This window comes from Microcaecilia unicolor, chromosome 3 (genome assembly GCF_901765095.1).
Source record: "Microcaecilia unicolor chromosome 3, aMicUni1.1, whole genome shotgun sequence".
NCBI lineage: Eukaryota > Metazoa > Chordata > Amphibia > Gymnophiona > Siphonopidae > Microcaecilia > Microcaecilia unicolor.
Genome location: NC_044033.1, coordinates 309993988 through 310012969, shown reverse-complemented (window position 1 = coordinate 310012969; position 18982 = coordinate 309993988). Strand labels below are relative to the sequence as shown.

The 18982-nt window shown below is 43.4% G+C and overlaps 1 protein-coding gene across 2 annotated transcripts in view; it reads right to left on the bottom strand.

The window, feature by feature from the left end:
• Positions 1-2993: 2993 nt before the first annotated feature.
• The window catches only part of PPP1R1A (protein phosphatase 1 regulatory inhibitor subunit 1A), a 176859-nt gene continuing 160870 nt past the window's right edge, over positions 2994-18982 (bottom strand). Inside the window, exons 5-7 of one of the 2 annotated variants that reach the window (XM_030198306.1) lie at positions 18279-18521; positions 12650-12775; positions 2994-3353 (exon numbers count right to left, since the gene is read on the bottom strand). In XM_030198306.1, the coding sequence (XP_030054166.1) occupies positions 12654-12775; positions 18279-18521 (365 nt within the window). In that variant the 3' untranslated portion in view covers positions 2994-3353; positions 12650-12653. The remainder of the gene's footprint in view (positions 3354-12649; positions 12776-18278; positions 18522-18982) is intronic. The other variant, XM_030198307.1, reaches the window with a different exon arrangement.

Here is an 18982-nt window from a genome sequence, read left to right as displayed (position 1 = left end):
TATGCAGTCTGGAGTGAGATACTGCTGACACCCAATGAGAAAAGGCTCTGGCAAGGGATTATATGTGATCCTATTAAGATAACACAGCAATGCAACACGGCAGAAACCAGAGGATATCAAGGATGCCAAGGAAGAGGCATAACCAGCACAAAGAGCAATAATGATTCTGAACAGGGCATCAGGAGTATTATATCTCTTGCAGAAATGAAGACAACAGTATAATACAGCACATGATAACAATAAGGCCCGTATAATCTACCTCATTTAATTTCTGTTCAATTGCCTTAGATACCAGTTACTATATTCTGCTTAATTCCTTTGCAACTAAGAATCCTCTTTGAACAGATGTAGTTTGGAGTAGGCATGGGGGAGGCAATGTTGCCTCAAATGTTATGGATGCTAATGATGATTTAATTTCTCTCCACCCACCCATCCAATATGACTTCCATAACATTTGCTGCCCCTCCTCCAAGTATGCAGGCAATTCACGTTATAAGGCTTTGATTATCCCATGCCATTGAGAGGCTATCAGGCTTATTTTCGAAAGAGAAGGGCACCCATCTTCTGACACAAATCGGGAGATGGACGTCCTTCTCTCAGGGTTGCCCAAATCGGCATAATCGAAAGCCGATTTTGGGCATCCTCAAGTGCTTCCTGGCGTGGGGATGACCAAAGTTCACGGGGGCGTGTCGGCACTGTAGCAAAGGTGGGGCTGGGGCGTGATTAAGAGATGGGCGTCCTCGGACGATAATGGAAAAAAGAAGGGTGTCCCTCACGAGCACTTGGCCGACTTTACGTGGTCCATTTTTTTCTTGCGACCAAGTCGTGAAAAGGTGCCTGAACTGACCAGATGACCACAGGAGGGAATAGGGGATGACCTTCCCTTACTCCGCCAGTGGTCAGCAACCCCCTTCCACCCTAAAAATTTTTTTGCCAGCCTCAAATGTCATACCCAGCTCCATGACAGCAGTATGCAGGTCCCCGGAGAAGTTTTAGTGGGTGCAGTGCACTTCAGACAGGCGGACCCAGGCCCATCCCCCCCCCCACCTGTTACAATTGTGGTGGTAAATGTGAGCTCTCAAAAACCCACCAGAATCCCACTGTACCTACATGTAGGTGCCTCCCTTCACCCCTTAGGGCTATGGTAGTGGTGTACAGTTGCAGGGAGTGGGTTTTTTTTTGGGGGGGGTTGGGGGGCTCAGCACCCAAGGTAAGGGAGCTATGCACCTGGGAGCAATTTGTGAAGTCCACTGCAGTGTCCAGTTGGTGTCCTGGCATGTCAGGGGGACCAGTGCACTACAAATTCTGGCTCCTCCCACGACCAAAGGGCTTGGATTTGGTTGTTTTTGAGATGGGCGTCTTCGGTTTCCATTATGGCTGAAAACCGGGGACGACCATCTCTAAGGTCAACCATCTCAACATTTAGATTGACCATCTCTTAGGTCGACCTAAATGTTGAGATTTGGGCATCCCCGACTGTATTATCGAAACGAAAGAAGGACGCCCATCTTAATTCGATAATACGGGTTTCCCTGCCCCTTTGCAGGGACATCCTGCGAGGATGCCCTCATGAAAACTTGCACGCCCCATTTGATTATGCCCCTGTATGTCATGCACTAACCAGTCTTTCCACAAAGAAGTGTTCTCTGTTGCCACTTTTCTTTGAGGTAGTCCTTTTCTGGCCAGATGAACCTGTCTTATGCCTTTTGGAAGTGCACTTTTCAGAACTGGACAGAGCTCAGAGAAGGGCTACCAACATCTCAGTTTCCACCTGAAAAATTGTGCTGTTTCTGTATATCAATATTTTGGACTGTACCAGGATGGGGACCAAATAAATAAGAACAGCCTCCACAATTCTTTTCATTTTCTTTATTTAAAGTAAATGTTCTCATGAAATCCAGAATTAGGAATGCTACTCCCTTTCTGAAATATATTTGCCCATATCAACAATAGGCATCAAAGTCTTAAACAGTAAAATCTACGTAGGAACGACATCAAAGCCAGAACAATTTGAAGAGGATGAAAATTATGCTGGTTTGTTCTTAGCATAGGGGCAATGTTCAAAAAGCTTTTACCTAGGAAAATTAATGTTTGCCTGTGTACAAATGTGGTCTGAAAGTTGACCCCCTTCCTCCCAGTTGCAGGAAAAAGTATAAGCAATTCTACTTCAATGTACATAAAAGAGTGGGCGGGATGAGGTTGGGGGAGGGTAAGCATGCACAGTTAGTCCATTTGTCAAATCTTCATGTGTATTTCAGGCGCACAGCTTGCACCTGCTTCACTGCAACTGCAGAATACCCAGGGTATGCACACCACCCAAGTTTTCAAAGGGAGACTCCACAGGACACTTATCTTTGAAAATGAGCTTGCACATCCCAAAGTACAAAGTTAACTATGGACATTTTGCTGACTAAAACATGGTGGCTTTGCTTCTTGCACTACATTGCTGGAGTGAAGGTGTGGCCTAATGGTTAGTGCAGTGAATTTGTGACCTTGGGCATGTCACTTAACTTTCCATTGCCCCACATACAAAAACTTAGATTGTGAGACCTCTACGGACAGAGAAAGCACCTACATATAATGTGTACAGCACTGCATATATCTAGTAGTGTTATAGAAATGATTAGTAGTAGTACTCAGCAAGGACGTGGGGGTCAGGTGTTCAAGAAAGCTACAAAAAAAAGTACATTTCATCCTATTCCTCATCTATAAATATACAAATGTCTAAAGCAGACATATGTTATGGAAATAAACAAAAGAATAGGCCAGAAATGTGATGAGACCCCCATTTCTAGAAAGACTTTTATACCCAATCCAAGAGTTCTTGCTCCTGCCAACCTGACCTCAGAATCACAGGTACTGTAATGCACTGGGTAGAGTATCAGATCCTCCTCCCCCCTCCCCAACACAATGGTATTGCTGAAAATGTTTCTTCTGAAAAAGACAGGTACAAATCAAGGTAAGGTATACACAAAAAGTGGCACATATGAGTTTATCTTGTTGGGCAGACTGGATGGACCATGCAGGTCTTTTTCTGCCGTCATCTACTATGTTACTATGTTCTCATGGATTGGATTATATTTGTCCCTCAGGATGTGAAGGCGCTCTCCTGACTGTCCACTGGAATAAACCAAGGCTGAAGGAGAATGGAGGGTTTGCTGTGCTCTGCACACGGCCATTTCCCATACAGGGCATCTCTAAAGAAAAACGGTTACGGACTACACACAGGCACTCAATTACAATGTCTTAAAATCTATTTCCGCAAAACAGGACACGTGTGATCTTCCTTCCTGCTCTGGTGGCGTAGCTTCTGCTGCCCTTGACAGAAAGAGCCTTAGCTTGGGTAATCAGTCCTGGAAAAAGAAGAGAGACAAAAAAAAAAAAAGGCAGAAATGAAAATTAGGAAAGTGAAAGAAGTAGGGTGATTATTAACATTTATTGCTCAATAAATCCATTAATGTGAGACCTTCCAACTGACCTGTGAATTCTCAAGAATAAGACCCCCTCGTTTAATCAATGCCATATTTGCATTAGCAAATGGATCTATTTATTAATAATATATAAGCCACTGCTGTAAAGAACAAATTGATGTGCCCAAGCTCCCTGTATACACTTAAGTAAAAACAGAGGGGTCAAAATTCAAAGCGATTTAAACAGCCAGAAACTGCTCTAGACTTCTTAAATTGCATGTGTAGGGCTACCCTTTGATATTCAGTGAAGCATAACAGGTTGGTGCTGCTGAAATCATCACAGATCACTAAAGTAAAAAAGCCAGATATTTTGGTCTTGGGCCACGTCAGCATTTATGTGGTTAAGTGCCAGTATTCAGCGCTTAACTGTCTAAGTTAAGCAGCATAAAAGTCAATCCTATCTTTGGGCTCCTTTTACAAAGCTGCAGTACTGATTCCCGCTGCGGCAAATGCGACAAAGCGCATTCAACTGCTATGGGCTTCGACAGATTTGCTGTGTGGGAATAAGTACCGCAACTTTTTAAAGGAGCTCTTTATGTGATATTGCTCAGGACGTTAAACACTGACTATTGCACTTAACTGTATGAGAGAGAGCTGGCCACATAAACCTGGATATTCAATGTCAGTGCCCGGACATGGCCTGGCAGTGAATATTTATTTTATTTTGCTTAAGATATCGCAAAAAGGCCTCACAAGGCTTCAATGCTGTTTACAATAAAATAGTAAAAAGAAGGGGAGATTAAAAGGGGGCGGGCAAGACAGTAGAACTGGTGGGGAAAGTAGGGTGAGAAATGAACAGAAGTGAGGCGAAATGCCTCAGAAAATAAATGAACCTTTAGTAACCTCTTAAACAGGAAGGTTGAGGGCTGCTTCTTGATATGAAGGGGAAGTGAGTTCCAAAGTTTAGGTCCTAAATAGCTAAGGGGTCTTTTTACTAAGCTGCAGTAAAAGGGGGCCTGCTGTAGTGTCAGTGCGCATTTTTGATGTGCAATGAGGCCCCATTTTACCACAGCGCAGGGGCATAGCCAGACAACAGATTTTGGGTAGGCCTAGACAAGAAGTGGGTGGGCACCAAGTGTTCTTCCCACCACCACCACAAAAATATCCCAGCTGGTGGGAAAACGCTTCTTTCCACCTTGGCAGTCTGCAGCAGGCATACACTGAACACTGAGCATGTGCAGGTGCCGGTATCATGGAAAGTAGTGTTTTCGTTACCATCAAGGGGAAGTCTTCAGCTGGCGGAGCTTGGGATCCCCATCAGCTACTGCTAAACATGTGCTACTGTTGGGTGGGCCTGAGCCCTTTGTGGGTGGACCCCATAGGCGCCCCGTATAAGAGGCTTGGGGAGGCTAAGCCTCCCCAGCCCAATCATGGACTTCCGTTTGCGATGCAGTCCTCCCGCTGCCTCGCGCGTTTTGACCTTTTATTTCCGTGGCAGTGACGTCAATGAAGAAAAAGACTACAGGCTCGCCGCCAGCTTCTCCCTTCTCTCTGCACAGTGTCCCGCCTTCTTCGGTGATGCATTTCCTGTTTCCACGAGGGCGGGACACTGTGTGCAGAGAGAAGGGAGAAACTGGCGGCGAGCCTGTAGTGTCTTTTTCTTCATTGACGTCGCTGCCACGGAGCATATGGAGGTAAGCTCCGCCCCCTTTAACCTCCCCAAACAGTTGGGCTACCGATCGTCTATGGTGGACCCTGGCCCACCCAGGCACACCTGTGGCTACGCCACTGCCACAGCAGGTAAAAGGCTGTCTTATTTTCTGTAAAAGAAACGGCCATGCGGTAAGTGAACCGCTTGCCGCGCGGCCGTTTCAGGTGGAGCAATTACCGCCACCCATTGAGGTGGCAGTAAGGGCTCATGCGCTAACCCAGCAATACAAAAATAGAAATATTTTTGTAGCGTCGCAAATGGTGCGCACTGGGGATGAGAACTACTGCTGGGCTCCTGCGGTAGCCTGGCGGTAGTTCCAGATTGGCCCACAGCAAGCCTGCTGCCGTTCTCCAACCCTTTAATAAAAGGGCCCCACAATGCAGTTTCACGGGAAATTGTTAGATGGAGGACAGAGAGGGAGGGAAGGGGGGGGGGGGGTTATTGTTGGCAGATCATAAAAAGCAGAGAGAGGTATATAGGATGACAAGGTTGCTTATGTAAGATGGTGCAGATGGAACCTGGCCCTTGCAAACCAGGAGGAGAATTTTGAATTTAACGCAGTAGGAGTAACACCAGTGACAGCTAAAGAAACAGCTCACTGTCACTGGATGAATAGCGACCCCTAACAGATTAATATTCAAAAGTACATATCTGTATAGCAGCAGTCACTATAAAGATAAGTGCCCTATCTGTCAGTCTCCAGGTACATTATCCAGACAGCGCCACTGAAAATTCTTATACATTACCACAGCACTGTTCAGATAGGGCTTAGGCACAGCGAGCGGAATTGCTTACATGTAACGGGGATACTCCACAGAAAGCAGGCAAAGGCAGTCACACCTGTTGGTGATGTCGCCTGATGAAGCCAGAGTGGCTAGAGCTCCCCTTCAGATATAATGAGTTTGTCAGTCCTTCCAGAGCATAGGCGATTGGTAACTCAGATGTTTAGTGAGGCTAAACTGGGGTGGGTCTACGATGGTGTACGGTATGGTAAATTAAAAATCCTCGGTGTGTGGTGGTGGATTGGAACTCATTTCATCAGAAAACTGACAGCGGGGGCACTTTTGAATACAACAGGGAAGGGCCCCTTCAGTGTGTTGCTCTGATGCAGCTGTATCAGCTGCCCCCCCTCCCAGTACCTGTGTCACTGATGATAATATGCACACTGAATACACTTCAGTAAGTTATGTGCCAAAACAATAAAAAAAAAAAAATCAAAACAATACACCAACATAATACAGCACATTAATCAGAACAATATTTACAGTATTCTGGAAATATATACAGGTACTTTAACACTTGGCTCCCAGTCAGTCCTAGCACCACAGTCCAGCATCTTATTGATTATGTGAACAATGATGTTCAGCAGCACTGTAACAGAAATCCTATAGTTACTGGCAATCATAAAATGATTTACCCTGCTAAATGACCACCAGGCTTGGCTTGTGCAGGTTCAGTCCTTGAGGGCTGCAAGCAGACCAGATTATTAGGAGATCCCTAATAAATATACATGTTGCAAAATGTTTTAAAAAACATTTTAGTGCTGTATACAAATCATCCTGGCTGCCTTTGCACTAGTATAGCTTAAACATTTTAAACCACATGGCATTCACACCATCAAGGGATTAGAAAAAGTCTGATCAAACAGTAATGTAATTATCCCAGCGATGTTCCAACAGTCTGTCTTAAAAAATGCAGATTAACTCACATCATGGTGCCGAGATGTAATAATTAAATATCCAAACACTGCTCTGTGGTCACTGTAAGGATTAGATGAATCAACCTTACGAATCGCAATAATTCCCAAGTGTGGTGAAGTGCCACACTGTTCTACTTAAAGCGGACAATCATGTCCAAACTTGAACCTGTTTCTGCAACTTGCCGAACCCAACATGGTCCGTGTTTTGCTCCACTAAGTGTAATCAGGGGTCGGACATCTTATACTACTGTAAAGGCTAACAGGCAGAAAAGAACTCACTCCAAGCCCACACGCCACAAGGCAGGTCTGCTGCAAGACGCCCACACATGCGCAACTTGGGAGTGGAAGAAGTAAGAAGTTAGTTACTTCTTCCATTAAAGGCCTAGTTGAAGAGCCAAGCTTTCACCTGCTTCCTGAAGTACAGATAGTCTTGTGTTAAGCTGAGCCTTTCAGAGAGTGCGTTTGCAGGTATCACATCATGTAATGTCTTTTGGAGAGGGTGTGGTTAGGGATACCCCTTGGGAGGGCCTTAGTGTCCTTGGAGGTATGTAGATAAATCCATTATGTCAATTATCAAAGCAGGTTACATTATAAAACACTCCAACTCACAAATAGAACACAGAATATAATGGATGTAGTAGGTATGCAAATCTTTCTCATGCACATTCATTAGGGATAGCCTGAACACCTGGCCTGTTTGCACCCTCAAGGACGGAACTTGTTCAAGCCTGTGCTAGCCTTTACTTTACTGTTTAGTTACCAAACATGTTTGGACTATGTATTATCTGTATTTGTTGAGACTAATGGTTAAAACAGGAGCCTGAGAACCAGGAAAGTTGAGGTTCAAATCCCACTGCTGCTTGACCCAGTCACTTAATTCTCCATTGCCTCAGGTACACATACAAACTAAGCCCTACTGAGAAAGGCATGATCTAAATCCAGATCCAGTACCAGGCCTATTGTGAATTAATAAAACACCCTACAAAAGACACTCAGAATCAATAAAGAAATTCTACTGTATCATAACATAAACTTTCAGAAGTCACACAAAAAGGGCCTACCTAGGATAAAGGCAGCACTGTAAAATATTAGAACATCAATACACCTATTAGAAAACTAAACAAGATGGATTAATACAAATCGATCCTACAAGGCATTCAAATGCTAACAGAATACCTGGCCTCTTTCACACACTCTGAATACAGATGGATCCTCACCCAGTATATTTAAGTAACCATAAACTAAGAATAGAAATACGTAGACAAAAAATGAACACCCAGAAAATCATACTCTACATATATAGTGGAACACCAGAGAAACAGTGATGCAAGTTCCCTCTACTGTGCAAAATGTACTGTAAAGATGGCAGATGTAAATTTTAAAAAACTGACATATTTCACTCATTAAAAAGTAATAAATACAAATAAAACAAAAAATGGAAAATAAGGTGACACCATTTTACTGGACTAATGTAATACATTTTACTAGCTTTCAGAAGTCAAAAGATATATGAGAAGAGATTTGAAGATCTGAATTTGTATACCCAAGAGGAAAGGAGGGCCAGAGGAGATACAATGCAAACATTTAAATACCTGAAATACTATATTTTTTTTCCAGAGAAGTGGAAGTGGTAGAAGTAGAGAACATGAATTGAGGTTGCAGGGTGGTAGACTTAGGAGTAAGCAGTAATATCAGGAAAAAAATTATTCATAGAGAGAGTGATGGATGCCTGGAATACTGCCCCCCCCCCCCAACAAAAACAGGGATTGATTTAAAAAAAAAAAAAAAAACAACACAGGAGATCCCTATACAGAAACAGGATGGATTCAAAGTAAACCTTAACTGACTTTAAACAGGGCATAGAGAATGTACAGAGTGGATAGATTATATACAGGTCGTTATCTGCCAACATTTACTATGTTACTATAATTCTTGTAAATCAATGGTGCTCATTTTCAAAAGAAAAAAACGTCTGACAAGCGTCATAAAGTGGCAGAAGGACGTTTTTCTTGCAAAAACGTCTAAGTTGCGATGTTCTAAACTTTGATTTGAAATATTTTGCTCCACAGTGCATCTAAATTTCAAGGGGGCCGTGTTGTGGAATGTCTTAGGTGGGAGTTAGACATTTTTTCTGCCATAATGGAACAAAACCAAAATGTCTAGGGCAAAAATTGAGATGGTTTTGTCTACACCTGTTTCAAACACGACTAAGTTACAAAAAGGTGCCCTAAATAACCAGACGACCACTGGAGAGATAGCATGACGCCCCCTTAACTCCCCAATAATCACTGAACCCCCCTCCCACCCCCACCCCCAAAGATGTGACAGTGACAGTATATACCAGGATCTATGACAGGTTCCGATATGATGGCCATTCCTATTACAGCAGCAAGCTGGTCCAAGGAGTAAGCTTGTGCTCGGTGCAGCGAATTGCAGAGAAAGGGACCCAGGGCCATATCCCACTCTAACTGCTACATTTGTGGTGGAAATTGTGAGCCCTCCAAAACCCATTAAACACCTGCTGTAGCTACATATGAGTGACATGTGCAAGCTTGAGAGTATTTGTAGTGGTGCACAGTGAGGTACAGTTGGTTCCTTTCTGTTCCTGGAGGGCTCACAATACAATATAATTTGGTTAAGGTGAAAGTTGTACTTGGGAACATTTATGTGAAGTGCATTGCAGTGCTCCCCTAGGCTGCACCACTGCTCTGCTGGGATGTCTATTTGGCCAATCTACTAAAAATGTTGGCCCCCAGACACCCCAATGGTTTGTTTTTCTGCGTTTTTTTCCTTAGCGCAGATCAGTTGGCACCATCAGTAACTGGGAAGCAAAGCCAGTGCCCTCATCGTGGCTGGACAGGTTCAGCTTCAGAAGTTGGAGAACAAGGCCACTGTCGGGCAGACTTCTACAGTCTGTGTCCTGATCATGGCTGAACAGATTTGGATGGGCTGGAGTGAAGCTCTTCAGATACTTTGATGACAACTTCTGAAGTTTTAGAACAAGGACCGTGCTAGGCAGACGTCTACAGTCTATGCACTGAAAATGGCAAGGACAAATCAAGATCAGGTATATATATGAAGTGTCACATCATACATTATGTAGTGAGTTTATCTTGTTGGGCAAACTGAATGGACCGTACAGGTCTTTACCTGCCATCATCTACTGTGTTACTATGTAGCTAGGACTAAATTCTATAAATAGCATCGAAAAAAAGCGTTAAGCACTATTCTATAAACGGCGCTCAAAGTTAGGCACCATTTATAGACTAGTCGTAAGTGCCAGGACCTGTGACTACATTTAGGCACAACTATTTACACCAATGAAACTTTGGGGTAAATCCCCGTACCTAAATTTGGCACAGATACCCCTTATTCTATAACAATGCGCCTAAACTGCAGGAATGTCCTTGATCCACCCATGATCCTCCCATGGCCGCACCCCCTTTTTTGATCTGTGTGTAAAAGTTGCGCAAGTAGATTTTAATTAATGCCAATTAGCACTAATTGATTATTAAGGCCCAATTATTAGCTCTAATTGGCTTGTTCAATTAAATTGTACATGCAAATTTGTGTGTGCAAGTTGAAGCACCATTTATACAATTTGGGGATAGTGGATGAATATCATTGCTATCCACAGAGCTAGCAGCAGTCACCATGTCCACCAGTTGCTTACTGGACAGCAGTGTTGAATACATAGAATAGATTTAAGCAGTGTGACCAGCATTTTATAAAAATGCTGACCATGCCGTATGAACACGGACCCATAAATCTTGCATTTGTAGCCTGGATTTGGAGGGAGTGTGTAAGACTAAGTGTGTTCACCGTGTGCCTACACCCAAGCTCTCTGATCTCAGAAATGCGGCAGGGTCAGATGTGACCAGTAACTGAAAAGTAGATCTCCATGGAACACAGTGCTGTGGGAAAAAATATGAATGAATCAACAGAGGGTGTGTGTTCTTCTGAGTCTGTACCGCCTCAGCATCTAGCATGCTGTTAGGGGACACTGTTCCCTCTGAGCCAGTGCTGATTCAAAGAACCAGCATGATTTTAGGAGACACTCTTTCACTGCAGTCAACGCTGGTCCAATGCCCCAATCTTCCTACTGAGCCCATACCGATGCAATAACCCAGCAGGTTCTAATAAGATATTACGGTTCTGGATATTATAGATCCTAGGGAGAAAGCTTGCCATACCTCAGAAGTCAAATTTATAGGAAATAAGACCAGATATGGCCATGTTTTGAGCTCTGACTACATCAGAGGTAACATATGACATAATCTTAATAACTCCAGATACTGACAACACAATCACAAAGGTGATAATCAAATTAGACAACAATGTCAAATTCAAGTGGGTGAAGCTGCAAAAACAACCCCCAAATGACTCTTAGCAATTCGTTGTCAGTTTCTGGAGATACTTAGATTATCTCATCTGTTACCCCTTAGAGCTAAACATGGCCACACTGGGTTTTACTTCACAATCAATTTGACTTTTAATGATTCTAAGCAGCTTTGCTGTTGGTCTTGTGATCTTCCTGCGTTGTCCAGCCTCTGCGTGCGTGTGCCCTATTCTAGATCCTAGGACACATTAAGGGCCTTGTTTACTAAGCTGCATTATAGGCGCGTTAGCGTTTTTAATGTGAGTTAACCATGTATGCGCGTTAACCGTGTACACAGCTACAATATCTTTATAGGTGCCTATACGGTTAGCGTTAAAAATGCTAACACACCTTAGTAAACAGAGCCCTAATAGTTTAAAATGCTTGATATACCACTCTTCTAACATAAGCCAGAGTGGTTTACAATCCAAAATAATCAACAAAGCCAGAAAAGCACACCAATCATAATAGGATAATAACCATTCACAAGACCTACCCATCCATTCAATCTTTACAACAACTCTCAGCAATTCTCAACAGTTCTGCAGGATTCCAAGCGAAGCACACATGAGTCAGCTGACAGATCCAAACACTTCCCAGAAAAAAAAATTTTTTACTTCATTTTAAACTGATTAAACTACACTTTCCCCAGTAACTCCACACGGAGTTGATTCCATAAAAATGGAGCATGCCAAAAAAATGCGCTCTCCCGTGTTACCATGAGGAGAGCCTGAGACACAGCAAGAAGGGTCAACAGCAAAGCGTCGACAGACCTCAGAGCTCTAACTGGAACATAAGGGCGTATCATAGGAACCAAATAAGAAGGGGCTCCCTTATGCAATATTTATTCGTCAAAATTAAGATCTTAAATAATGGTCTATATTCTGCTGGTAACCAACAATAATGAACGTACAATGGTGTCACATGATCTCTCCACCCTACACCCCCCAGTAGTTATATTCCTGTGTTCTGCAAAGTCCTTAACCTCTTCCAAAAGAAATGAGAAATTCCCAAACTTACCACATTGCCATAATCCATCTTTGAAATAACCAGAGAATGTAAGAATACAAAGTAGCATTATCAAAATATGGTCTGATCGTGTGTTACATCTGCAGGGTACAAAAACCTGAATGCACCATCTGGGAAACCTGTTGCTCAAATCGCAACCTGGAGTCCAAGAGAACCCTCAAATACCGGAATGTCTACACAGGTGACCGTGACCTTCCAAAAATTGTGGCATCACCGATGGAACAGGCAAATGACCAGACAACCAACAAGCCCTGATGTTGTCCATATTATGAAAAAAGGCTACACTTCAACCCTGGATGAGAAATCCCACTTACACTCAGAAAATTTCTAAGCCCCACTTTTCAGTGCACAGCATTGGATAGCTGCATTATGCCGATGAACGAAAACTAAATTTGGAAAGTTGCCATGATATGACATGTCACCTGCTCAGTCAGCACTTTGCAGGTCTGTGGAATCCCGCCATGGTATGTGCCTTGTCTGCATGTCCTGGCACAACTCCTCTGTCTGATTCTCTTTAGCCTTTTGTAAAGACCCAGCTGATATGTCACCTAAAAGAAAACAAGATACGGGTTTTGAGTCTCTTTTACATTAGAGACGAGGATTTGTGATAAAGTGTGGCACAACTGCTTAGATCTATTCATACAGTGTTTCTAAATATATTTACCAATATTAGAGGGAACTAGAACTTAATTCCATGAGAAGCCAAAGAACATTGTCTTCTCATGGAATTAAGTTCTGGCTTCCAGAAGTTCTCATCCTCTATTATATAGGACTAGGAAAAAATGCCCGTTTCTGAGCGGAATGAAACGGGCGCTAGCAAGGGGCCCCCTCCCTCCGTCCCTCCAAGCTACTTGCCTTGTTCGCTGTGGCGGTTCCGTTTCGGCCCTCGTCGAGTGTCATAGCTCCGCCCTCGACGTCATGACGTTTTGACGCGAGGGCGGTGCAGACACTTCAGTGCACACCGGATATCTCGGGCGCCTCAACTTCCGTGGAGGCTTCAGAACGTTGGGGTTGCCCTTTTATATAGAGAGATAAGTCCCCCTAAATTCCTGTCATCCCTTCTTCATTCCCCTTTATTTGTGCCACGCCAACTCTCTAATTCCTTCCAATATGTTCTTCCTGCAGTACTCTCCTCCTTCCTCCTATTATGCTTTCCTTCCCCTCTTTCAACCCTCCCCGTAACTGCAGCAGCAGGAGAACTGGGGTGCCACTTCAGTGTGTGTCTCAACCCAATGGTGCAGTCTGACAGGTCTTGGTAACACCATGAGACCGACTGAAAAGTTCTGCTGCTCTTTGGCTGGTGGGAGATAAGCAGAACACTTTGGGGTCCTTTTACTAAGCCGCAGTAAAAGGTGGCCTGCGGTAGTGTGAGTGTGTCTTTTAGGCACGTGCTGGACCATTTTTTTTTACCTCATCTAGGAAAAAGGGCCTTTTTTTAAGGAGCTGGAAAATGGACGTGCACTAAAATTGAAACCAGCATGCGTCCATTTTTTGCCTGAGACCTTACTACCACCCACTGACTTAGCGGTAAGGGCTCACGCGCTACACGTGCAGTGGCTGGTTGGTGTGCGCCAACTGTCAACTAATGCCGGAAATGCTGCGTACAGTAGGAAATAAAAAAAATAATTAATTTGTCCTGGTGTTATGGGCACGCACCAAATCCCATTACTACTGCCAGGGGGGCATGCTAGCCTGGTGGTAGCCTCGTTTTGGCGTACGCTGCACGCATGTAGAGCCTATCGGGCCTTGGTATAAGGGCCCCTTTATGAGCAATGGTGTGCAGGGAGGACAAGATGAGAGGGAATACTGAGAGCGTAGCAGGAGAAAAATGATGGCCGCTGGGGGGGAGGGGAGAAGACGATGGAATGAGAGAAGAGGGGAGGATGATGGACAGAAGGAGAGAAGTACACTCTGGGCCCCGACAGCCCAAATGATACTGTGCTATGCTACTGCTCCACTTACCCCTTCATTTTATAACTTGAACCTAAATATAACTGCTATTTGTACACTAAAATTATGTGGGTAAGTATACACTGAAGTGCTGTGTGTGCATTCAGCACTATTCTATAAATAATGCATACAGCTTGCTTACCCCCCCCCCCCCCCCGCTTACTAAGCCATATGCTAATGCAGACACGGCTTAGAAAATGGGGGGGGGGGGGTTAGTGTGAAAAATGCAAGGGGGGTGTACATGGACAGGGTCCCACTAACAGAATACTGTAAGTTACATGCTAAAGGGCTACATTTAGGCACAAACATTTACGCCTGCTATTGACATGTAAAAGTGGGCGTGACTAATTGCAGGTAAGTAGATTCCAATTCATGCCAGTATTCTAGAACAGAATCTCGGTGCTCAGATGCCTTGATAGAATTCATACTCAGCACATTGTATCTAAGCACCTAACACAGTGCTTCATTAAGGCCTTACTGAATCTTTTTAAGGAATGGGCATCCTGTTTTTGGCACGGTGCAGCTGGAAATCCGTATCTGTCTCTCTTATCTTTTGCTATTTTCTTCCCGACTAGTATTTTCTTTTCTAAATTGGGTTGTAGTTCCTTTTCCTGATGTGTTTCTTGAATTTACTGTAAACTGCTTTGGGTTTTTGTAAAGGCAGTATATTAAATTTTAATAAATTAAACAATTGGTGCCTCCTTAATGTCCGATCAACAGGAAGGGAGGAGAGAGGCAGGAAGCTGCTCCCTTGCCAGCAGGCCAGCTCCACTTCACTTGTTCTCTTGCAGCAGGGGAAGTTCTCTCCGGCACACAGAGCACAGGCTACACATGGAGCTTGCTTCCAGCTGCATTAGCACAGGACTCCCCAGGGAAATGCAAACCCTGATTGCTGGACTGCACTAAGCTACCTGGAGCCTGGGGCTCTCTTTCATGCCTTTGGTAGGAGGCTGCTGTATGAGGATTACCAGGTACAGCAGCACCAGGTCTTCAAGGAGAGACCGGGTTACCCATCTTGGTTATGCCTCAGTGCCATCTATAGATGTAAAGTCCTGCATTTGTTGGAAACCTGAAGCTACAAATTTATGGATGGTATATAGTAAAAGAAAGATGGGCTCAACCTGTCCCTGGTGGCCTGGAACCATCTCATTGCCCTAGCTGCAGTTCAGTGGCTGTCTGTTTCAGTGTTGCCCTCTGCTCTTAATGACAGTGGATGTCTGGTTTGAATCATTGAAGGGGCCACAAAAATAGTTAATTTCTGTCTTGTGGAAGGGCAGCTGCCAACAACACTAAAAAGAGTTGTGGTGTGCCTCCTACTGAAAAAGACCAGGACAAGCTCATAAACTGCAGATCAGTCTCTAACATTCCTTTCCTGGCAAAACTGCATTCGTCTCAACTACTGGCTAATTGAAAGTAATTGACCAGACCTATGTCAATCTGGCTTCAAACCTGGGTATGGAACAGAGACAGTTCTTGTTTCTCTTTTTGATGATCTGCACTGAAACGGTGACAGGGGATCTGCCTCGATACTAGTGCTGCTGCCTTCGACACTGTGGATCATAATATCATGCTTACAAGACTGGCAAAAACAGGTATCAGTGGCGTAGTATTTACATGGTTCCTATTTGTCAGACAAACGACAATCAGTTCTCTTCAACAGCAGAACACTATTATCTTGGGCACTGAACTGTGGGGTGCCACAGGGATCCATACTGTCTCCCATTTTATTTAATATCTACTTCAAGCCTCTGGCTGAGCTGCCTTGGTCGATTGACACAAAATTCTATATCTATGCTGATGATGTGCAACTTACTCATGCCCATTGAACCGGGTCTATTTACAGCTTTGAATAAACTGACTGCAATTCAGGAATGAGCAAAACACAATAAACTCTGCCTGAACACAAGCAAAACAGAGATTCTTGGGTACCTAACACAAGTGGACAAATACCTGACTTCAAAATACCTTTTGAGAAGCATGAACTCCTCCCCCTAAAATCACAGGTCAGGAATCTTGGGATACTGCTAAATTCATCCCTTATCCTGATCCTACAAATTCAAACAACTTTTAAAAATTGTCTCCATCACCTGCAGTAACCATGAAATCTTTCTCCATATATTGAAAAGACGAGTCTGACCACAGTACTTCATGCCATGATAATGTCACAACTAGACTACTGTAATGCCCTAAACATTGGTCAAACCAAAAAGAGTTTGCATCAGCTCCAAATAATTCAGAATGCTGCAGCATGACTAATTGAAGGCTGCAAGCGGCGTGACCACAGCACACCCTTCCTGCAAAATCTACCCTGGCTACCAGTACCTCAAAGGGCTAATTACACACACACACACACACGACATGTTTATCCACTCCTACCTTAGCTGACATAACATTTCATTCTCTCTCTGACCTCATGTGCAACTTTCTTTAAATTAGTCACCTCTCTCTTACCTATCTATATGTTCCATCTTTGCTTATACCCTACGCTGTCTATTAAAATGTTCTATTACGTATTACCTTGACACTGTAAGTGGTATACTATGCCATACTTTGTAGTGATAGTTGAATATTTTTACTGCTGTAATTGTCTATTGCTTATGTTTGATTTATTTTTACTGTACACTGACGAGTGAATTCTTTCAAAAAGGTGGTAAATAAATCCAAATAAATAAATAAATAAAATGTGCCAGAGTACTTAAGTTAGCCCTCTACACACCTTTCAGACCTCTAAGGCCCTCTCAAGGAGCATCACTATCTGTACTCTCATCAAAAGAAATTGTACAATGAAATACCCGCCAGCAAGCCTTCTCAGGAGTAGCTCCCACACTCTGGAATTTACTCCCAGAGGGACTATGTCTAACTTGACACTACCTGTAATTCAGGAAGCAGGTGAAAGCCTGGCTCTTCTCCCAAGCCTTTAATACATAGGGTGACTAAATACACACTCACTCTGCACCTGGACTAGCTTGCTGCACACCATGCAACCTAGACCATTTCCAGAACTGGTCTAACTGTAAAAAGATTTTGACTTCAGTTTAGCCTCCCATCTATTTATCCCAACTGACTCTGTACAGCCCATCTTGTCCCCATCTATATATCTGCATTTGGCCCCTCAGCTACATAAACAAGCATTAGCATCGTATCTATGTTATTTGAATGTTCTATTGTGTTGCTTATTAGGTGTTTCATTGGTGTTATACCTGTTACATACCTATGTTATTTGAATATTCTTCCATGCTGTTATGGTATTGTTTGTATTGTGCTGACATATTTCCAAGTTTTCCTCATTTATTGTATTTATATTTAGTCATTTTACTATTGTTATGTTGTTAACAAAACTGTAAGTTCTATGATAAACTGGGCCTGCTGTACACCACCTTGGGTAAATCTGTTCATAAAGTCAATGAATAAATCCCAATAAATAAACAAACAAACACTGACATCTGGTGGTTGTATTTAGAGCCCATTATCGCAGGGTCCTGGAATGAGCCATGATGCATATTAATTTATTACTAATAATTATATGCCACCTCCTTTAAGAAGCTTGACATGATTTACAGCATAGAGTAAACAATAATCAACAAAACAATTATCATTGTAGTACTTAACCTCTTTAACCACACCATATTTAGCCTAGGCTAGTGAATGTGTGGAGGAGTGGCCTAGTGGTTAGGGTGGTGGACTTTGGTCCTGGGGAACTGAGGAACTGAGTTGATTCCCACTTCAGACACAGGCAGCTGCTTGTGACTCTGGGCAAGTCACTTAACCCTCCATTGCCCCTGGTACAAATAAGTACCTGTATACAATATGTAAGCTGCATTGAGCCTGCCATGAGTGGGAAATGTAACAAAAATAAATAAAAATAAATGTAATATATCACTATTGTCAGCCTTAGTAAAGAGCCTTGATTCACATAATTTTCAAAAGCCTTGGCAGAAGGCTGTCACTGCAACGACAGGATAACAGTCAATGGGAAAGGGATATAACAGAAGGGATGTAATCCACAAGTAGTTGTGAATAAAGGTTCACAGTACCAGATCCCAGCCTTAGTTTCTATTTAACATGTCAGGTCAAAAAAACCATTCGCATTTATTTACACACATTTCAGAGGTCCCAGTTCTCCAGTTTCTGTTGCAGTCAGTCTGTTATCTGCTTCCGCATGGCCCTGCACAATTTGGCTGTGTACATCAGCCTTGGTGGGGACAGGGCTGGGATCCAAGTGACCCTGGCAGCAGCTCTCTGGGCTATGTATTTCCGTCAAGCTGTCCTGGGGCTCTGAGCACCCATCACCTTCGAGGTCCTGCTGTTGTTTGCACAGGTGGTGCTCCACCAGCAGCTGCAGCTCTGCAGAGGACAAAGACAAGGTAGAGAGATTCTTAGTATTAAAGTAGCTTCTTACAACCTGTGGAACCTTCCACATAATATACAGCAAAGGCACATGGCTACTCACACAAATAGAAAGTAGTAGTTAACTCAATCTTGGAAGATAGTTAGCAGCTGCTCAGGAGCACATGGGGGGGGGGGGGGTAGGTGGTTGGAGGGTGATCCCTTCTCTGATTTTTGCCTATCTTTCCTGGTTTGGTACTGGGTTTGCTCTTGCTCATGAGGTGTTGTTAATGCTACAGTTTATGAGGAGGACAGGTTGTTATCTGTTCAACAGATAGTTTTGATAAAATGAATGTTGGAAAAAAAATGTCCTGCTCATTTTCTGTACCTGAACAAATATTTAAGGAACTGCAGTACTGGCCTTTACTACGAGGTGGTGCCCTCTAATCTACTAAAAGCAGGTTTCTGGCTACAGATTA